This window comes from Mus musculus, chromosome 3 (assembly GCF_000001635.26).
Source record: "Mus musculus strain C57BL/6J chromosome 3, GRCm38.p6 C57BL/6J".
Lineage (NCBI taxonomy): Eukaryota > Metazoa > Chordata > Mammalia > Rodentia > Muridae > Mus > Mus musculus.
Genome location: NC_000069.6, coordinates 104,044,900 through 104,063,713, shown reverse-complemented (window position 1 = coordinate 104,063,713; position 18,814 = coordinate 104,044,900). Strand labels below are relative to the sequence as shown.

Genomic DNA, 18,814 nt, shown 5'->3' with positions numbered 1-18,814 from the left:
CTCTGGCTGTCCTGGAGCTCACTTTGTAGACCAGGCTGGCCTCGAACTCAGAAATCTGCCTGCCTCTGCCTCCCGAGTGCTGGGATTAAAGGCTTGAGGCACCACGCCCTGCGATTGGAGTCCACCTTCTTGAATTCTTTATATATATTGGATATTAGTCCCCTATCTGATTTAGGATAGGTAGAGATCCTTCCCAATCTATTGTTGGCCTTTTTGTCTTATTGACGGTGTCTTTTGCCTTGCAGAAGCTTTGCAGTTTCATGAGGTCCCATTTGTCAATTCTCGATCTTACAGCACAAGCATTGCTGTTCTATTCAGGAATTTTTCTCCTGTGCCCATATCTTCGAGGTTTTTCCCCACTTTCTCCTCTATAAGTTTCAGTGTCTCTGGTTTTATGTGGAGTTCCTTGATCCACCTAGATTTGACCTTAGTACAAGGAGATAGGAATGGATCAATTCGCATTCTTCTACATAGGCTTCTTGTATGTTCATGGGCATGTCATTCTTTAGGTTTGGGAAGTTTTCTTCTATAATTTTTTGAAGATATTTGCTGACCCTTTAAGTTGAAAATCTTCATTCTCATCTACTCCTATTATCCGTTTGGTCTATTATAGGTTTGGTCTTCTCTTTGTGTCCTGGATTTCCTGGATGTTTTGAGTTAGGATATTTTTGTGTTTTGTATTTTCTTTGATTGTTGTGCCGATATTCTCTATGGAATCTTCTGCACCTGAGATTCTCTCTTCCATCTCTTTTATTCTGTTGCTGATGCTCGCATCTGTGCTTCCAGATTTCTTTTCTAGGGTTTGTATCTCCAGCGTTGCCTCACTTTGGGTTTTCTTTATTGTGTCTACTTCCCTTTTTAGGTCTTGGATGGTTTTATTCAATTCCATCACCTGTTTGGTCGTGTTTCCCTGCAATTCTTTAAGGGATTTTTGTGTTTCCTCTTTAAGGTCTTCTACCTGTTTAGCTGTGTTCTCCTGTATTTCTTTAAGTGAGTTATTAAAGTCCTTCTTGATGTCCTCTACCATCATCATGAGATATGCTTTTAAATCCGGGTCTAGCTTTTCAAGTGTGTTGGGGTGCCCAGGACTAGGTGGGGTGGGAGTGTTGCATTCTGATGTTGGTGAGTGGTCTTGATTTCTGTTAGTAGGATTCTTAATTTTGCCTTTCGCCATTTGGTAATCTCTGGAGCTAGTTGTTATAGTTGTCTCTGGTTAGAGCTTGTTCCTCAGGTGATTATGTTAGCCTATATCAGCAGACCTGGGAGACTAGCTCTCTCCTTAGTTTCAGTGGTCAGAGTACTCTCTGCAGGCAAGCTCTCCTCTTGCAGGGAAGGTGCCCAGATATCTGGTGTTTGAACTGCCTCCTGGCAGAAGTTGTGTTCCACTCACCAGAGGTCTTAAGATCCCGTGGAGAGTCCTGTGGGGACCTTGGGGGTGTCCAGAAACTCCGCGCGCAAGGAACCCCGGTGCTGGTGTGGACTGGAAGGGACTTGTGACCCTGATCAGGCCGGGTTTTCTGCTTCCCTAATTAATGCAGTCTCAGGTCCCACGTGATTGGATTGGAGCAGATGCTGTGTTCCACTCACCAGAGGTCTTAAGATCCCATGGGGGATCCTACGGGGGTCCTTGCGGGTGTCCGGAGAATCCGCAGGCAAGGAACCCCGGTGCTGGCGTGGACCCGTAGGGACCTCTTTGTATGTCTTATTGATTTGGTTTTCAGACCGACTTCCACAGTGGAGCCTAAGCTGGCCTAGAACTCACTATTTAGACCAGGCTGGCCTCAAACTTACAGACATCCACCTGCCTCTGGCTCTTGAGTACTGGAATTAAAGGCATGCACAGCCATACCCAGCTAAGGTCACCTTTTGTTCTATATCCTAATTATATTCTGAGATACACTTGACTGATGAAGAAGCTACCCATACTGTGTTTTCTTCTCTGAAAAATGAGCCCTCAACTTTCTCTCAAATATTAGTTTAATAAGGTACATTCACTCACTGATTACTTTTTTCTTTATTTACAGAGCTTCCCTATGGCTGGGAGAAAATAGAGGACCCTCAGTATGGAACATACTACGTTGAGTAAGTTGGTTATTTGAGTTAATAGTCTCCCAAATGCTTTCCTTTACCATACAGATCTAGGGAATTCTAAATATGGCACTTTATGTTTCTGCAACCTGATTTGCTGGTTATTTTAACTAGAGGAAGGAACACTTTTTGTGCTGACTTTTAGCTTTCGAGAAGCTGTCGTTGGGTTTCTCAATACAGAATATAAGAGAAAGGCCAGACCATAGCACATGCCTGTCCTCCCAGTACTCCAGAGGGTGAAGGAGATTACTTGAGTCAGGGTTTCAAGATGAGCCTAAGAATGTAGAAAGACCCATCTCAAAGGGAAGAAGAGAAGGGAGGAGGAACAAGGAAGAGTAGGATGGAGAGAGCAGTAAAGGAACAGAAAAACTGGTGAAGACTAATGGCTGGAGTAGCTATCCTCGCTACTGCATTCTTCATAGAGGAAGGCATGGACCCTGGGTGAATGAACTCCCATGGTACTACTTTGTATACTTCCAAAAGCAATTAAAAGACCTTAAGGTCATTGTGATACACTAATTCAAAGTTTAGAGGTATATACTTAAAGGTATACTCTCTTTTAAGGAGATCTAGAAAGTGTAGTGTTCTTTCAAGGAGTGAAGATTGCTTCTAATGTGGCTGTTTAAACAGACAGGAACTGTATATAACAGACAGGAACTGTATATAACAGACAGGAACTGTATATAACAGATAGGAACTGTATATAACAGATAGGAACACCATTCAGTTGTCAGTGGTCATCTTTACTTCTAAGCTTTCTTTCCCCTTATCTGATTGCTACATTGTTCAGACCACCGGAATTGCCTACTTTATGGATGCTGCAGATACAATTTTAACCTTGAGTGTTGATGCAGGAAATTTTATATTAAAAACTTCAGTGTTACCTAGAAATTTGGAGGAATGAGGGTTCTCTTTTTTTTCTCCCAACCATAAGGAAGCTCTGTAAATAAAAGTGAATTTACCTTATGTTGTACACTGTGAACTCCGAAATTGTGTTATTTCCTGGGGGGAAAAATATTTTTAGTTGTAGTGTGGCTCAGCCTTAGTACACACTTTTATTCCAAGAACTTTCAGCTTGAATATTGTAAACAGGATTAAATAAAGTCAACCATAGGGCAAAAGGCAAAAGGCAGAGCAAGCAACCAGTGAACATAGTATTATTGAGGAAAAAAAAAAAAAAACCAGAGAGTACAAGGGATTTAGGAGAATGGACGGAGAGGTGCACAGCAAGTGGAAGGTAGGGACATTCCATTTGAAGGGGGTTTTCTGAGACCATGTGAGAAAAGTGATTCATTCTGGGACTTGTGCTCAGAAAGAAGATCAGCTAGATGCTTTCTCTGCCTCCCTGAGCTAGCAGGCCTTCACCCTAGTATCTGGGTCCTGAGTCTTTATTAGTGAAATCAAACAATTGAGATTTTGTTAGGGAAAAGAAAACAACCTTATTTAACTAATGCTTGAGAGTTAAAAAGCGGGGGGTACATTTTTCAGAGAATACACACAGTTAAACTTTCAATGACTTCATTAGCCAAGTGTATCTCAGTTGGTAATTAGGATACAAGAATAAGAACTAATATTAACAACCTTATTTGCAGAAGCAAAATCATACTATTACCTGGAAATCTAATTTTATGATTAATTGTCAATACCATTAATTGTAAACCAATACCATTTCCTGGTAATTATCCCTAAAGTAAATATCTTTGACTCCCACTGTGGTCTGTAATATGTAGGTTGTTTGAAGTAACTTCTTAAAAGCCAGTGTGTATCCTAAAGAACTCAAAGTTATCTGAGGGTATTTAATGTGCCACTTTGCTTCCAATGTTTTGCTTCCTTTGAAAATCTACTAATTTTGTTTCTATTGTGTTATTTAATACACTGCTAATTGTAGTATGATATGCAAAGTACTCAGCAGCTCTTCTGGTATTTTTATTTTCCCTGAGGCATGTGTAGCTGAAGGAAGAAACTGGTTTTGTTGTTGATTTTTCAAGTCAGAGACAGATTTGGAGGCTGACTGAAAGGGCTGTGTGGGGCTTTTCTTCCCCTTGCAGTTTAGCCTGTTTAAACTGGGCTTCAATCAACTATTATCTGCCAGGGACACTGCTGAACATTTCTGAGACAATGACTCTCATTATTTCCCATTCCAAGTGAATTTGAATACATGGTCAGGAGGTGAAAGTCATTTGCCTGTTATAAAATCTCTAGCTGAATGACCTGGTTCCCATTAAGCAAGAATACAGCACTGAAGCAGCTTTAAGGCACACCCTGAAGTGACCCACTCTGCGTTGTCATGGAGGTGTGTGAAACCAGCTAAGTAAGATACAAGTGGCAGCGCACGGCTGATCTCAGAACGAGCTCATTTACAGGAGGATAATTCATTAGCTTTAGAAGAACAGACTGTACTCAAGATGCACACTAGCGTGGAGTCCGCTGTGCTACAGAGTGTGGCTTCAATCCCAAATTAACTGGGTTTTGAATTTCAACTGTGGTAATCTGCAGTGAGTTTACTGGTGGAGATAAAGAGCTGTTACTTGAATGGCTATTCTTTGGCTCTCTTAGATTGTCAGACCAGATGGCACCATGATTGCTTTTGGCAGGAATCTTGTAGTAGTAACACTAGCTGCAGTGGCGGTTTTTCGGTCTTCTTTTTTTAGGAGGGTGGAGGGGGGTATCTTTAAAAAGAAAATTGTTCTAAAATGTAATGGCAGGCCTCCTATATAAATATTTCATTTAAAAAGTTTTCACTTAAAAAAAAAGCCACAGCATGCTTAAAAGGTTAAACAACAACTCACAGTAGACTATTTTCGTCTTCCACCATGTTAGTCCCTGGGATCAGTGGCAAGCACCTTTACCAACTGAGCTGTCTCAGGAGACAAGAAATATTTTCATATTGTCCTAGTTGTATTGCATTAAGAATTGTAATGCCCCTACGCAACAATCAAAATATATGTCTGATTTCATATCTTAATATTCTTCATGAATTTGTTGAGATAAATTTTTAAAATCTAGGTATTAAACACAAAATTGTAATGCAGATGACATTGCAAGTTATATATTAGGTATTTAATCATGCTTATCTAGCTGCCTTCCAAACATTTTAGTGACTTTTTAGTGAATATTCTCCTCCCATACGTAGGAAGTTCTTTACTTAAAGGGTGTCCTTACTCCATGGTTAGAGAAATAAATCCATTCATCTTAATATGTGCTTATAAATAACAAAGTAAAGAGTACTTCACTGACTTTTTCTATATGGAGGGTTAGCTTTTTAACATTGTGTAATATAGTAGATGCAATGGATTTCTCCATTAAATCTTACATTTTTTTATCTAAGAACTTTCACTTGCATGTCTCTACTCTCTTCTTGCACATATCACAAAGGATAGAAATACAAATCACTATTTTGTTGTTGTTCTAAACTCAGTGTGGCAAAATGAGTCATTCTAGCTAATGATATAAAAGCCAGCCAGAGCTCTTCCCTGCTCAGGACTATTTCCTTCTAAGTACTAATCTTTAGGGTTTTTTTTTTTCTTAAGAATGTTAAGATTTTCATCTGTTGAAAGTTAATATGTACTAGAGTGGGGCTGGATCAATGGTTCATGAGTTGAGAGCATGAACTATATTAGCAGCTGCCTATAACCCAAGCTCCATGAGCTCCAGTGCTCTCTTCTGACCTCCAAGGGCACCAGCACGCATGTGACGCACACTAGACACATAATGTTCATAAGACAAAAAGCAGTAACATCCTTGGCTATGACAGTTGCTTGTTTTACTATGTTCCTCCTTTCCTTATTTTTGCCATTAGTAGCACATGAAGCAAAGGAAACATTATTTGCATCCCTGTTTATATAGATATAGATTGTATACTAATTGATCTATATAAAGGTAATCATATCCTGAAATTTTCATGCTTTGATATTTAATTGTTGGTGTTTGGTAATTTCATTTCATGTTAAAGCAGATTTTAGTGCAAAACATCATTTGGCTAAAATATCTTTGCACTGTTACATGGTAGAATGTGATCACATTAGCCTCTGAATTATGCCTCATCATAGTTTAAAACATCATTTTTAGTTTTCATTCTTTTGCCACAGCACAGTTCTTAAGTTACTGTCATTTAAGTGGCTTGCCATAATATCAGTGCTACAGTCCCTGTATAACACTGGAAGCCTGTAGATGACTGAGGACTACTGGGTATTCACCTGCCCCAAGGCTCCCTTAATTTTTCTGCTTTCCTTCAGAGTTCTAAGCTTTCGAAGAGTCAGTTGTGAATGTACTCAGTCACAAAGGCCCACTAAATTTATGTTTCATTTATTTAACTGATTTGTTATGCAATTGTGAAGAAATTAAAGTGTAAAACCAGAGTTGTTCTGAGAGAAAAAAAAAAGTCATTTTCTTCAGTGGTGCTAAATTTATGTGGGCAAATCTGTAGAGAGGTAATGAAGTCATGTACTTTATATTCTGATATTCTCAAGAAGAGCTTGATAGTAGGCAGGTGTGGTGGGGCACGCCTTTAATCCCAGCACTCAGGAGGCAGAGGCAGGCAGATTTCTGAGTTCGAAGCCAACCTGATCTACAAAGTGAGTTCCAGGACAGCCAGGGCTACACAGAGAAACCCTGTCTCGAAAAACCAAAAAAAAAAAAAAAAAAAAAAAAAAAAAGGATAGAAAGAAAGAAAGAAGATAGCTTGATTCATTTTGAAGAAACTTACAGATTATTCTGTTGTTAATTGCCTTAAAAAAGGTTAGCTGACCAGTACTTGTGATTGCCGCAGGAAGGTAACTTCTGCTGTACTTTTGTTGTCCATTGGTGGGTTTGTGGAGAAGTACTAACATCAGCTTCAGCACCTTTGACCTCTGGTCCTCCTCTGGTTTTCCTGTGCTCTCTCTCAGCCCTTTTGTGCTCCATTCCTAAAGAAACATATTCCTTAGCCTTCATGATGGAGTAGCACCAGGTTTTACTTAGGAAAATAAATAGAACTCTTTCATCTAAACCTGAACTGCACATTTCTCTATATTTTACAGTCACCTCAACCAGAAAACTCAGTTTGAAAATCCAGTGGAGGAAGCCAAGAGGAAAAAGCAGTTAGGACAGGCTGAAATTCATTCTGCAAAAACAGGTAGAACTTATTTGTTCATTTTAGTAAAATGTAAAATATTTATGGTGAGTTAATGAAAATGAATTTGAACCTTTTATTACTAAATCTTTGAAGTTCAACAAAGAATGTTTTACCTCTGTAAAAGATGTAATCTTTTTTACCAAATAATCTGAGCATTGTGAAAATACTAAGATGTTTGTCATGACTAAATAAAAAATACGAAATTGTGAATTTGGGGTTTGATTTTTAACGATTAAGTTGTTTCGTTGTGTTTGAAGCAGGCTCAGTATTAGCTCTCTAGTGCATTATAGCTTCAGAACTAACTACTTAAGTCAAATATGTAGATTTAATCTTCAAGATTCTCCACCAACCAATAGTAATCAGTGCTAAGTAAATCTACCAAACCATTTCCCTATTTTATTGGCATTATGCTCCCTTGTCTTCTTGCTTCCTTTTTGTCTCTTATAGCCAAGTATCTCTGCTTATGTTGTAGAATACAGTATGACCTTTTGTCTGTGAGAAATAGAGTTCGTTCTTCTAGTTTCTCTTCAAAGCATAGGTGCTTTCCTTCAGCTTTACATGTAGTTTAGTAGACACGTTCAGTTTAATAGATATTTTTGAGCACTTCTCATATGTCCCATGCTTCACTAGTCACTATATTTTCAAAAATATTTAAATCAGTCCCTATCCCCAGGAATTCATAATCTGGTAGATAATGGTCATAATATGTCGTGAGACATGTCATTTAGAATAGTGGTTAAATGTGCTGGCTAAGGAGCAGGCATGAATCTCACTATGGAACCTTGATTAAGTTCCCTAAAATCTGTATTACTCTGTTTTCTCATCTAAGAATAAGAATAATACCCTCCTCTGGATCTCAAGGCACTGACGGCGTCTCAGGAGGAGGGCGCTTTTATGTTTGTGTGTGCATAAGTAGATATAAAGTGCTTATAGTAGGAATTGCTATGTGGTGATCAATAACTGATAACTTTCACCATGATAAATGAGTATGGAGTCACCTGTGATTTGATGAGAGTACATTCCAAGACTTCCAGTAGATGCCTAAAGTTGTATAGAACATTAAACCTTACATAAACTTTTTCCTGTGGATACATATCTCTGATAAATTTAACCTTTGAAAAAGACAGTTTTAAATTTTATGTGCATGTATGTCTGTACAGCACATATGTGCAGTACCCACAGAGGTTGAAGAGGGTGGGTCCTCTAGAACTGGAGTTACTGTGAGCCATCATGTGGGTGCTGGCAAGTAAACCCCGCTCCTCTTGAAGAGTACCTAGTGCTCGTAACCACCGAGCCATCTCTCTCTAGCCCCTAACCTTTTGACCTAATGGAAAGTCTTTACAATTTCTGTTTGATATTTCTGAATCACACTACTCTTGTGCCTTGGTGCTATCTTTAAGTAAAGCAAGGATTACTTGGATATAGGTACTGTGATGCCACAAGAGTTGATCTGAAAACCAAATGGCTACTGAGCAGCTGCCAAATGGTAGTGTCTACAGCAGAGATTCCTGGATGAAAGGATGATTTGTGTACCAGATGAAATGAACCAAGGTAGCACAAGATATCACCACACCTCTCAGAGCAGGATACAATGTAAACTTTCTAGTTTACTTCCATCTAATATTTCTGAATTCATCTAACTGTAAATAACTGAAACTACAGAAAGCAAAGCTGAATGAAGGAGGCTACTGTAGTGAAGTCTGGTGAGAGAAAGTACAGAGGTGGCAGTGAAGCAAAGAGAAAGTGGGTGACAGGAAATCTTACAGAGATATTATTGACAAGTACTTCCCTCCCTGCCCCAAGGATTTAGATTGTTAACTTAAATTCTAACTGTTCTGTACCTTCAGAGTTTCTGAGATTTCCTTTCCTTTAGGGTTTCTTTTTAATTGTTATTTTTACTTAGGTTATACAAACATTAAAGATTGACTATATACAGTTTATTCAGTATAATTGTTTTAAATCTGATTCTTATTTTGACCCAGATGTGGAAAGAGCACACTTTACTCGGGACCCATCCCAACTTAAAGGTGTACTTGTTCGAGCATCGCTGAAAAAAAGCACCATGGGCTTTGGCTTTACCATTATTGGTGGAGATAGGCCTGATGAATTTCTACAAGTAAAAAACGTGCTCAAAGATGGTCCTGCCGCTCAGGATGGGAAAATTGCACCAGGTAAAAAGATTGTCAGAATTACTAGAAGAGTAGTGATACACTAACAAAATTAGAGCAAAGAGTGGGGGGGGGGTGATGCCGGGGGTGGAGAGGGTGTAAAGAATAAACTATAGCATTGAAACTTCAGATTCCTGTATTAAAATAGTTTATGCTCTAATTAAATACATTGCTAGTTTGAAGGCAGGCTGTTTTTATAATATGAAACTGTTAGAGAAAACATTTCTTATTAACATTTGGTTTTGTATAATTTTTAGATAATACTGCAGTTATAAGAAACAATATTTGATAGTCATCTCAGAAGATTATTTGATTGTTTGACATAGAGTATTTTAAAAGAATTTTTGTAGGTATATTGATATTTTCCTGCATATACGTATGTGTTCTTTGTATGTACTTGAGATCTAAGGAAACCAGATGAGGCCAATAGATCCCTTGAGAGTGGAGTGAGAGATGGCTGGGAGCTGCCGTGTGTGTGCTGGAAATTCAACCTGGGTCCTTTGGGAGAGCAGCCAGTACTCTTAAGAGCTGATGCTGGGGCCTAGTAACACAGAAGTAGATGCTCACAGTCAGCTATTGGATGGATCACAGGGCCCCCAATGGAGGAGCTAGAGAAAGTAACCAAGGAGCCAAAGGGGTCTGCAACCGTATAGGTGGAACAACATTATAAACTAACCAGTACCCCCCAGAGCTCGTGTCTCTAGCTGCATATGAATCAGAAGATGGCCTAATCCGCCATTATTGGAAAGAGAGGCCCATTGGTCTTGCAAACTTTATATGCCTCAGTACAGGGGAACACCAGGGCCAAGAAGTGGGACGGGGGGGGGGGGGGGGGTAGGGGAGTGGGGGAGAGGGTATGGGGGACTTTTGTGATAGCATTGGAAATGTAAATGAAGAAAATACCTAATTTAAAAAAAAAAAAGAGCTGAGCCATCTCTCCAGCCCCAACTATGTAACATTTTTTCAACACCATGTGTCCTGATTTTTGGAAGCCTCAGTGAAATAAGAACAAATTAAAGCACCTTTATTTGTCAGTAAGCTTTTAAATAACTATATGAAATAAAGCAAATAGATGGGATAATGAAGTTTTATTTTATTTTGTTGTTGGATAACTGATTTCAAAAGTCAAGGTGCTGCTTTAAAAAATTGCCAACGTTGAAATTCTGTGGAATGATTCTATAAAATGAGCATAATACAAAGGAGGAAGAGAAAATTAAATCTTATAAGAATTAATTGATCTTACCTTCCAGTATGTCAAATATATAGTCATTGCTTGCTTTGATTTTGTTGTTGCTGCTGCTTTCGCTATTTGAAATCAAACTAAAAATAACAAACAAAAAACCAAAAGCAAAATCTACAGAAAAGATCCTAAAGTAAAATAGGTGATGAACTAATGTCATTCTAATCTCCCTATTTTTTAAAAATTAGAATGAGCTGGGCATGGTGGCGCACGCCTTTAATCCCAGCACTCAGAAGGCAGAGGCAGGCGGATTTCTGAGTTCGAGGCCAGCCTGGTCTACAAAGTGAGTTCCAGGACAGCCAGGGCTATACAGAGAAACCCTGTCTCGAAAAACCGGAAAAAAAAAAGTTAGAATGAATTTAAGTGTCATTTAAGGATAACATGTTTATAGTAGTAGCCAGTAATTTTCTTGTGTGTGCTAAATACCCATACTTTCCTGAGTTTTGAATAGCCACTTAGTAATGACTTAGAAAGTACATTAACAATTATAATAAAACTTGGAGGGTTTTTAAATGATAGATTTGAATTTTGAGATTATAACACTTGATGTTAAGATAATTAATAATTTGACATTTAGGGGATGTCTCAGTGGTTAAAAGCGCTTGCTGGCCTTTCAGCGAGCCCATGTTGCTCTCTTCCCAGTAGCTGAGAACTGTCTGTAACTCCAGCTTTAGGGAACCCAACACCCTGTCCTGTCCTCTGTCTGTACTGCACACACGTGACATATATATTGACACAGACACACACTCAAAACAAGTAAATGAGAATATTAAAACAAATCTGTTTTTAAATGTATTCATTTTATGTATATGAGTATACTGTGTCTTATTTTTTATTAATCATTCCATTCATTTGCATTTCAAATGATATCCCCCTTCCCGGTCACCCCTCCACAAACCCCTCATTCCATCCCCCCTCTTCTCCCTCCCCTTTGCCTCTATGAGAGTGCTCCCTTGCCCACTCCCACCTCACCCCTCTAGCATCCCCCTTCGTTGGGGCATCAAGTCTCCACAGGACTAAGGGCCTCCCCTCCCAGTGATGTCAGATAAGGCCATCCTCTGCTACATATGTACCATGTGTACTCTTTGGTTGGTGGTTTAGTCTCTGGGAGCTCTGGTTGTTCTGGTTAGTTGATATTGTTGTTCTTCCTATGGAGTTGTAATCCCCTTCAGCTCCTTCATTCTTTCCCCTAGCTCTTCCATTGGGGTTCCCAGGTTGAGTCCAATGGTTGGCTGCATCTCTATTGGCCAGGTGCTGGTAGAGCCTCTAGGTAGACAGGATTCTGTCTGCAAGCACATCTTGGCATCAGCAATAGTGTCACGGTTTGGTGCCAGAAGAGGGCATCAGCTCATTTTATAGTTGTTCATGAGTCACCATGTGGGTACTGGGAATTGAACTCAGGACTTCTAGAGTCCAGACAGTACCAGTACTCTTAACTGCTGAGCCATCTCTCCAGCCCCTAAAAATAAATCTTCAAAGATGTAGATATTTGTGTGTGTGTGTGTGTGTGTGTGTGTGTGTATTTAGAGCACAGTCATAACATAACATAGCAAATGCATGTACTGTAAATCTCTTTTCAACAGTTACGAACAATTAGAGTTTCAGAATTCAAATGTAGTTTCAGATCTTGTTTTTTCCCTTTTCCCCAACAGAAAGATTAACTTGTTTGGTGGTTTTAATATTTTAACATGATTATATTTTATCAGGTGATGTTATTGTAGACATCAATGGCAACTGTGTCCTTGGTCACACCCATGCAGATGTTGTCCAGATGTTTCAACTGGTACCTGTCAACCAGTATGTCAACCTTACTTTATGCCGTGGTTATCCACTTCCTGATGACAGTGAAGATCCTGTTGTGGACATTGTTGCTGCTACCCCTGTCATCAATGGACAATCTTTAACAAAGGGAGAGACATGCATGAATACTCAGGATTTTAAACTGGGAGCAATGGTTTTGGATCAGAATGGAAAATCAGGACAAATCTTGGCCAGTGATCGTCTCAATGGTCCATCTGAGTCAAGTGAGCAGAGGGCATCTCTGGCATCATCAGGCAGCTCACAGCCTGAACTAGTGACTATCCCTCTGATTAAGGGCCCCAAAGGCTTTGGGTTTGCAATTGCTGACAGCCCAACTGGACAGAAGGTGAAAATGATATTGGATAGCCAGTGGTGTCAAGGCCTTCAAAAAGGGGATATCATCAAAGAAATTTACCATCAGAATGTGCAGAATTTAACACATCTCCAAGTCGTAGAAGTCCTAAAGCAGTTCCCAGTAGGTGCAGATGTTCCATTGCTTATCTTAAGAGGAGGTGAGTAACACCCGAGGATGACTCTCACACCAAGCATCGCCCTCCCGACAGGCTGGGCAGATTTCCCTGGCAGTTAGCGTGCATTGTCCTTGTGGCTCTGTCTGCATGTTTCAGCAGCAGTGTATTTTTTAGCTCTGTGTGTTGGTTATTGGTGGTTTCATTCATGTCCATTATGAATATAATTTCTTCCCCATGATAGACTTTTTAAAATTTGATTTATAATTTTAATGATTAGAGAAAATCATGATACTATGCTATTTCAAATAAATACATCCTCTTAATTTCATTCTCTCTGTTGATAACAATAATAGAAATGGATTTTTTTAGCCTGTGGTGTTTCATTGGGAACTTTGTACTACACTAGAGGTTTGAAATGCTAACATATTCATGTATGAGTAAAACATCTGGGAGGTGTTAACCTGACCAGTATTTTAAGTTCTATGATCTGCCTGTATGTGTTAATTAAACCTCACAATGCTTATGTGAAAAAATGTGAAATTTCTCATTTTTCAAGATTATCAACTGACATGAATTTTTCCTAGACATTATGATCTAATTCTAAGGACTAACTACAAAGTTGTATTTCAATAGACTTTCTTAAGTCCATGCCATCGAGTGACTAGTGTTTAGGCTTTCTTCCTTATCACCCTGATTCTTAGTTTTTATATTTGAGGTACAAAATGACTTTACATCTTAGGAGATGTTTTCATTATTCTCATTTCTTTGACCCCTTTTGGTGTTTTTTTCCAATTGATATATCGTACAGTATTCTGAGAGCCAGGTTAAAAAGCATCTTTGTTATGGAGCTGACAAATGGTTCAGTAGGGTTCAGATATGGGCAAGCCAGGCAACCCATGCATACCTGTAACCCTAGCTCAGAACGGGGTGGAGAAGGAAGGATCATGGGGGCTTACTGACTTTCAGCCTACCTGAGAAAATATGAGCCTCAGGTTCAGGTAGACACCCTGCCTCTGCCCCAAGGGAACAGGCAGAGTGTGGTAGAGGAAGACATTCAGTAACCTCTTCTGGCCTCCATGTGTGCACACTACTAACAGGCCTGTCTTCATGTCATAAAGTGGGCAATTGAAAACCCTTTTTAAACATCCTTTTAGTTTGTTTCAGAGGAACCAGAAGAAGTAGCTAAAGCAGATGGCAAGCTGGGGTGTACACACACACATACTCACATATACACACATACTCACATATACACACACACATATACACATATACATACACAGTCACACACATATACATACACAGTCACACACCCTCACTCACATACACATACACACATACTCAAAATAAATGAACAAACAGATATTTAAAGGAAATATCTTTGTCAGTGCTTGAGAGTTTTTTAACAAATATAATACAGAGGTCATGGTTTGATATTAGATGGTTGATATCAGTTTTCTGTCTCTGCTTACTGTTTCTGTGATTTAAGGAACCTCAACTATTATTAAATGGTTTTAGCATTTATGCCTCTGGAGATAATAGATGTTTAATGCCTGACACGTTGTTGATACTAGATAGAATTGAACTTTCATCATAGATATTATTAATGTTTGGTCTAGGAATATTTTCTGTTTTTAAATTTTGGTTTTGTTTTAATTTTAGGTCCTTGTTCACCAACTAAAACTGCCAAAACGGTGAGTAATATGGTGGTCCTCCAGTGTTTTTCTCACACCCTGAAAGAGCTGCCTCCTTTCTTCTGGAGAGCAGCTCCTTGCTATGAAAATGGCTGTGAGAAGTCAGAGAGGCATATTGCCCTAGACTTAGATCAGAACCCCAGGTATTGATAGGAAACTCCCTTTGAAGTCTGTGCAGGACTGGTGCTGGCCTGCTACTGGAGCAGCACTTAGAAGCCCAGACTACCAGTGGTCCTACCTACTCTCCAAAGTCATAAAGTGGGCAGTTGAAGAGCCTGTGTAATCATCCTTTTAGTTAGTTACAGAGGAGCCAGGGAAGAAGTAGCTGATTATCAAGACAGGTGGCAAGCCATTAACACATCTTCTTGCTGGTGTCCAAGGAAACCATACACTAGTTGATCATAATTTCATGGAGATTGTAAATCCCCAGACTTAGATGATCCTAAATTTAAGACTAAGCAAAACTTTCTAAAATAATTGTTGTCTTCTGAGCTAAATCTCCTTGTATCAAGTGATAAGACTAATGGATCTAAAACTGTGTCTTCTTTGTTATTCCTTTGAATAACTGAAAAACCTACTTTTAGATCCAGATGGAGAAAATAGACATTAAAATGGTTGTGTACAAATAGCACAGTTATTATAGAAGAAACTCTACCAGGCTTAACATACATTTGTGGATACACACATGGATATAATGACAGTTATGCTTAAAGCCTCAGCTTAGTTAATGCTTTGTCCTATTGGGAATAGAAAGATGGTTTCTATGAAAAAAATCTTAGGTTTTTAAAGGAAAGATGACATAGTATTAAATACGTTAATTCCTTCCAACACACTAAGTCTGCAAAAGTTTCTGTTGAATGGATCAGGGCATGCAGGGTGGGACTTGGAGGGCAGTTATCATTTAGGGTTGGCTTTTTTATGGGCGCTCTGTACCATTTGGTTCGGCATGAATAGAAGTTCTTTCTGTCCAGTCAGTTAAGATTGCACTGTTTTTTCTGCATTCCTCACCTTCCTCTAGCAACCATTTTAGTTCTGTGTTTCATGCTAAGTTCCCTTGCAGCTATGGTGACACTGAAGACAATGATGGAAGGCTCTGGTGACCTTTAGGGGTGCTGACAGAATCCTAGAACATGTGGGAGAAGGGGAGGTGGCTCTGTCACCTTGCTGCTATCTCACTGAGTCTGGGTCAGTGAGGGGTTCTTTGCGGCACAACACTTGGGAATGATTCACCTTTCAGTACTCCTGTATAAGCTGATGCTCCTGCATTCTTGTCAGTGCTCATTATTATATATGCCTGTGACTCTTCTCTCAACAAAAAATCAGGAGGGCAGAGCTGATCTCAAACTCTCATTTTAGGCTAGTTTTGAAATTTGTATTTGAATTCGTTATTAAAGAACTCACTTTGGAGCCAGTGAGATAGCTCAGTGATTAAAGGTTCTTGCTCTGCCACCTGACAACCTGAGTTGGATGAAAAATCCTACAGGGGAAGGAGAGAACTGACTTCCTGAAAGGAGTCCTCTGACCTTGCTCTGCACACCCACACTCACACACCATAAATCATGATGAGAGCAATGATGATGATGAAAAATAGAATAAAGAAATAACTGCCTGACTGTTTTGTTAAAGCTGTATTTGTATTTTGTTTTTCCTTTTCTGACCGGCCAAAATGGGTGTTTTCCAAGATGGATTTGCATTGGCCAGTAAAGGTTTAGTCATATATCAGGAGGTGTAACACTCCCAACCCAGTTTCTTAAAAAGAATATTATCTTAAACATCATCACTGGGAATTAAAGTTAGTGAGTGGGGGGTGGCTACCTTGTATTTAATTATCTTCATCTCCAAATCTTTTTGTGTCTTGGTGGTGAAGGAAAGGGTAAGACCGCTTAAACATAAAACCAGAGCCCTCCAGTTGAATCATTATAAACTCTTTAAATAATGTAAGTTAACTATGTTTTAACCACATAGAAATAGCTGTGTAAGTGAGTCTGTGGGCATACAACCAGTCTTCTGTAACTTTGCCGTCTATACAACTCTGCTTAGTTAACACCCACAGTTTACACCATGGTTCTGTAAAATAACCAACCATCTTATTGTTAAAATACTAAGTAAGGCCCTTTTATTTCTATTTCAGAAAACAGATACAAAGGAAAATTCAGGAAGTTTGGAGACTATAAATGAGCCTATTCCCCAGCCTATGCCTTTTCCGCCCAGCATAATCAGATCAGGATCCCCAAAATTGGATCCTTCTGAGGTCTACCTGAAATCTAAGACTTTATATGAAGATAAACGTAAGTAGTTGTGAACTATTTCAGGGGAGTGTGTAACAAGATCAATTTGCATTATTTTAACATTGGAACCCTCCTCTCACCCTTTACAAGCATATTGAGATATTATTCCTTCACTCCCATGTTAATGTGATCCTGAGCCTTTACTGAATATGTTCAATATTCATTCCTTTTCTTCAAAACCATGAATTAAGTACAAGCCGTCCACTAGATACCATGTTAGGTCCATTGCAATATAGAGAAAAATAATTATCTGCACCTACAATTTTTTTATTCACTGTACATCCATCTCTCGCCCCTCCCCACTCTCTCCCTCTCCCACAATCCTTCCTCTCATCCCCATCCTTTCTCTTCTGAGCAGGTAAGGGTCCCCCTAGGTATCCCTCCACCCTGGCACATCAAGTCTCTGTGGGGCTAGACACATCCTCTCCCACTGAGGCCAGACAAGGCAGCCCAGCTAGAAGAACATATCCCACAGACTGGCAACAGCTTTTGGGATAAATCCAGTCCAGTTGTTCAGGACCCATGTGAAGACCAAGCTGCACATCTGCTACATAATGCATGTAGAAATTTTATTAATTCCAAACTGAGCAGACAAACTCGTGATGGAATAAGCGCATATGGTACAAGCAGAGTGGCACAGCGAACGTGTGCTTGGCTCAGCCATGAGGATGGAGTTCAGAACAGGTGCATAGAGCCTAGCAGGGACAGTGTAGAAAGACACACTGGGTACAGTGGGATGCAGAGTAAGGAACAGCCAGTTTATCAGCATGGAAGGTACGTAGCACCAGGCAGTGCCTTATACAGGAAGCACACATAGCCTTCAAGGATGAGATGTTATGAAGAGGACAAAGGGAGAAGTACTGTACACTGGCTTCCTTGGCCTGTGATCTGCAGTGTGGCTACAATTGGCAAGAAAGCCAGAGGAAGAATACAACAGATCATGGACAGCAGAAAAGGAAGCTGAAGGGTGAATAAAAGAGAACCACAGGATGCACTTAGCTATAGGGAAAGAGTGCTAGTTGTATGTGTTAGAAAGATGTTTCTGGCTGGAGGATGGAGGATGATCAGTCTGGTAAGTAAGAGAAAACCACAGCAGACTTCTTAAAGGAGTCAACTAGGAGAAGAAAAAGTATACAATTAAGAAGTATCCCTTTTGTGTTTGCTAGGCCCCGGCATAGTCTCACAAGAGACAGCTATATCTGGGTCCTTTCAGCAAAATCTTGCTAGTGTATGCAATGGTGTCAGCATTTGGGAGCTGATTATGGGAGTGGATGATCACAGTCAGCTATTGGATGGGTCACACGGCCCCAATGGAGGAGCTAGAGAAATTACCCAAGGAGCTAAAGGGAACTGCAACCCTATAGGTGGAACAACAATATGAACTAACCAGTACCCCGGAGCTCTTGACTCTAGCTGCATATGTATCAAAAGATGGCCTAGTCGGCCATCACTGCAAAGAGAGGCCCATTGGACTTGCAAACTTTATATGCCCCAGTACAGGGGAACCCCAGGGCCAAAAAGGGGGAGTGGGTGGGTAGGGGATTGGGGGGGGGTGGGTATGGCGGACTTTTGGGATAGCATTGAAAATGTAAACGAGGAAAATACCTAATTAAAAGAAAAAAAGAAAAAAAAGAAGTGGAAGTGGGTAGGGGAGGGGGAGGGGGGATAGGGGACTTTTGGGATAGCATTTGAAATGTAAATGAAGAAAATATCTAATAAAAACTTTAAAAAAAAAAAAAAAAGAAGAAGTATCCCTTTTACAGAGTGAGTTCCAGGACAGCCAGGGCTATAAAGAGAAACCCTGTCTTGAAAAACCAAAAAAGAAGAAGTATCCCTTTACACTAATTTAGTTACTGATAAATCTTTTCTGAAGTAAAGCTTTGGATTTATTTAGGCTTGATTTTTGAAAATTTACTTTTTTTTAAGAAATAGAGAAGGGAGTGGGAGCTGTGATTA

At 39.6% G+C, this 18,814-nt stretch overlaps 1 protein-coding gene across 2 annotated transcripts in view; it reads left to right on the top strand.

Annotated features, from left to right (window-relative positions):
* Positions 1-18,814, top strand: part of Magi3 (membrane associated guanylate kinase, WW and PDZ domain containing 3) — a 207,148-nt gene that overhangs the window by 156,693 nt on the left and 31,641 nt on the right. For both annotated transcript variants that reach the window (NM_001159354.1, NM_133853.3), the window contains exons 7-12: positions 2,025-2,082; positions 7,107-7,201; positions 9,184-9,372; positions 12,316-12,921; positions 14,539-14,570; positions 16,702-16,858. In NM_001159354.1, coding sequence (NP_001152826.1) covers positions 2,025-2,082; positions 7,107-7,201; positions 9,184-9,372; positions 12,316-12,921; positions 14,539-14,570; positions 16,702-16,858 — 1,137 coding nt within the window. The remainder of the gene's footprint in view (positions 1-2,024; positions 2,083-7,106; positions 7,202-9,183; positions 9,373-12,315; positions 12,922-14,538; positions 14,571-16,701; positions 16,859-18,814) is intronic.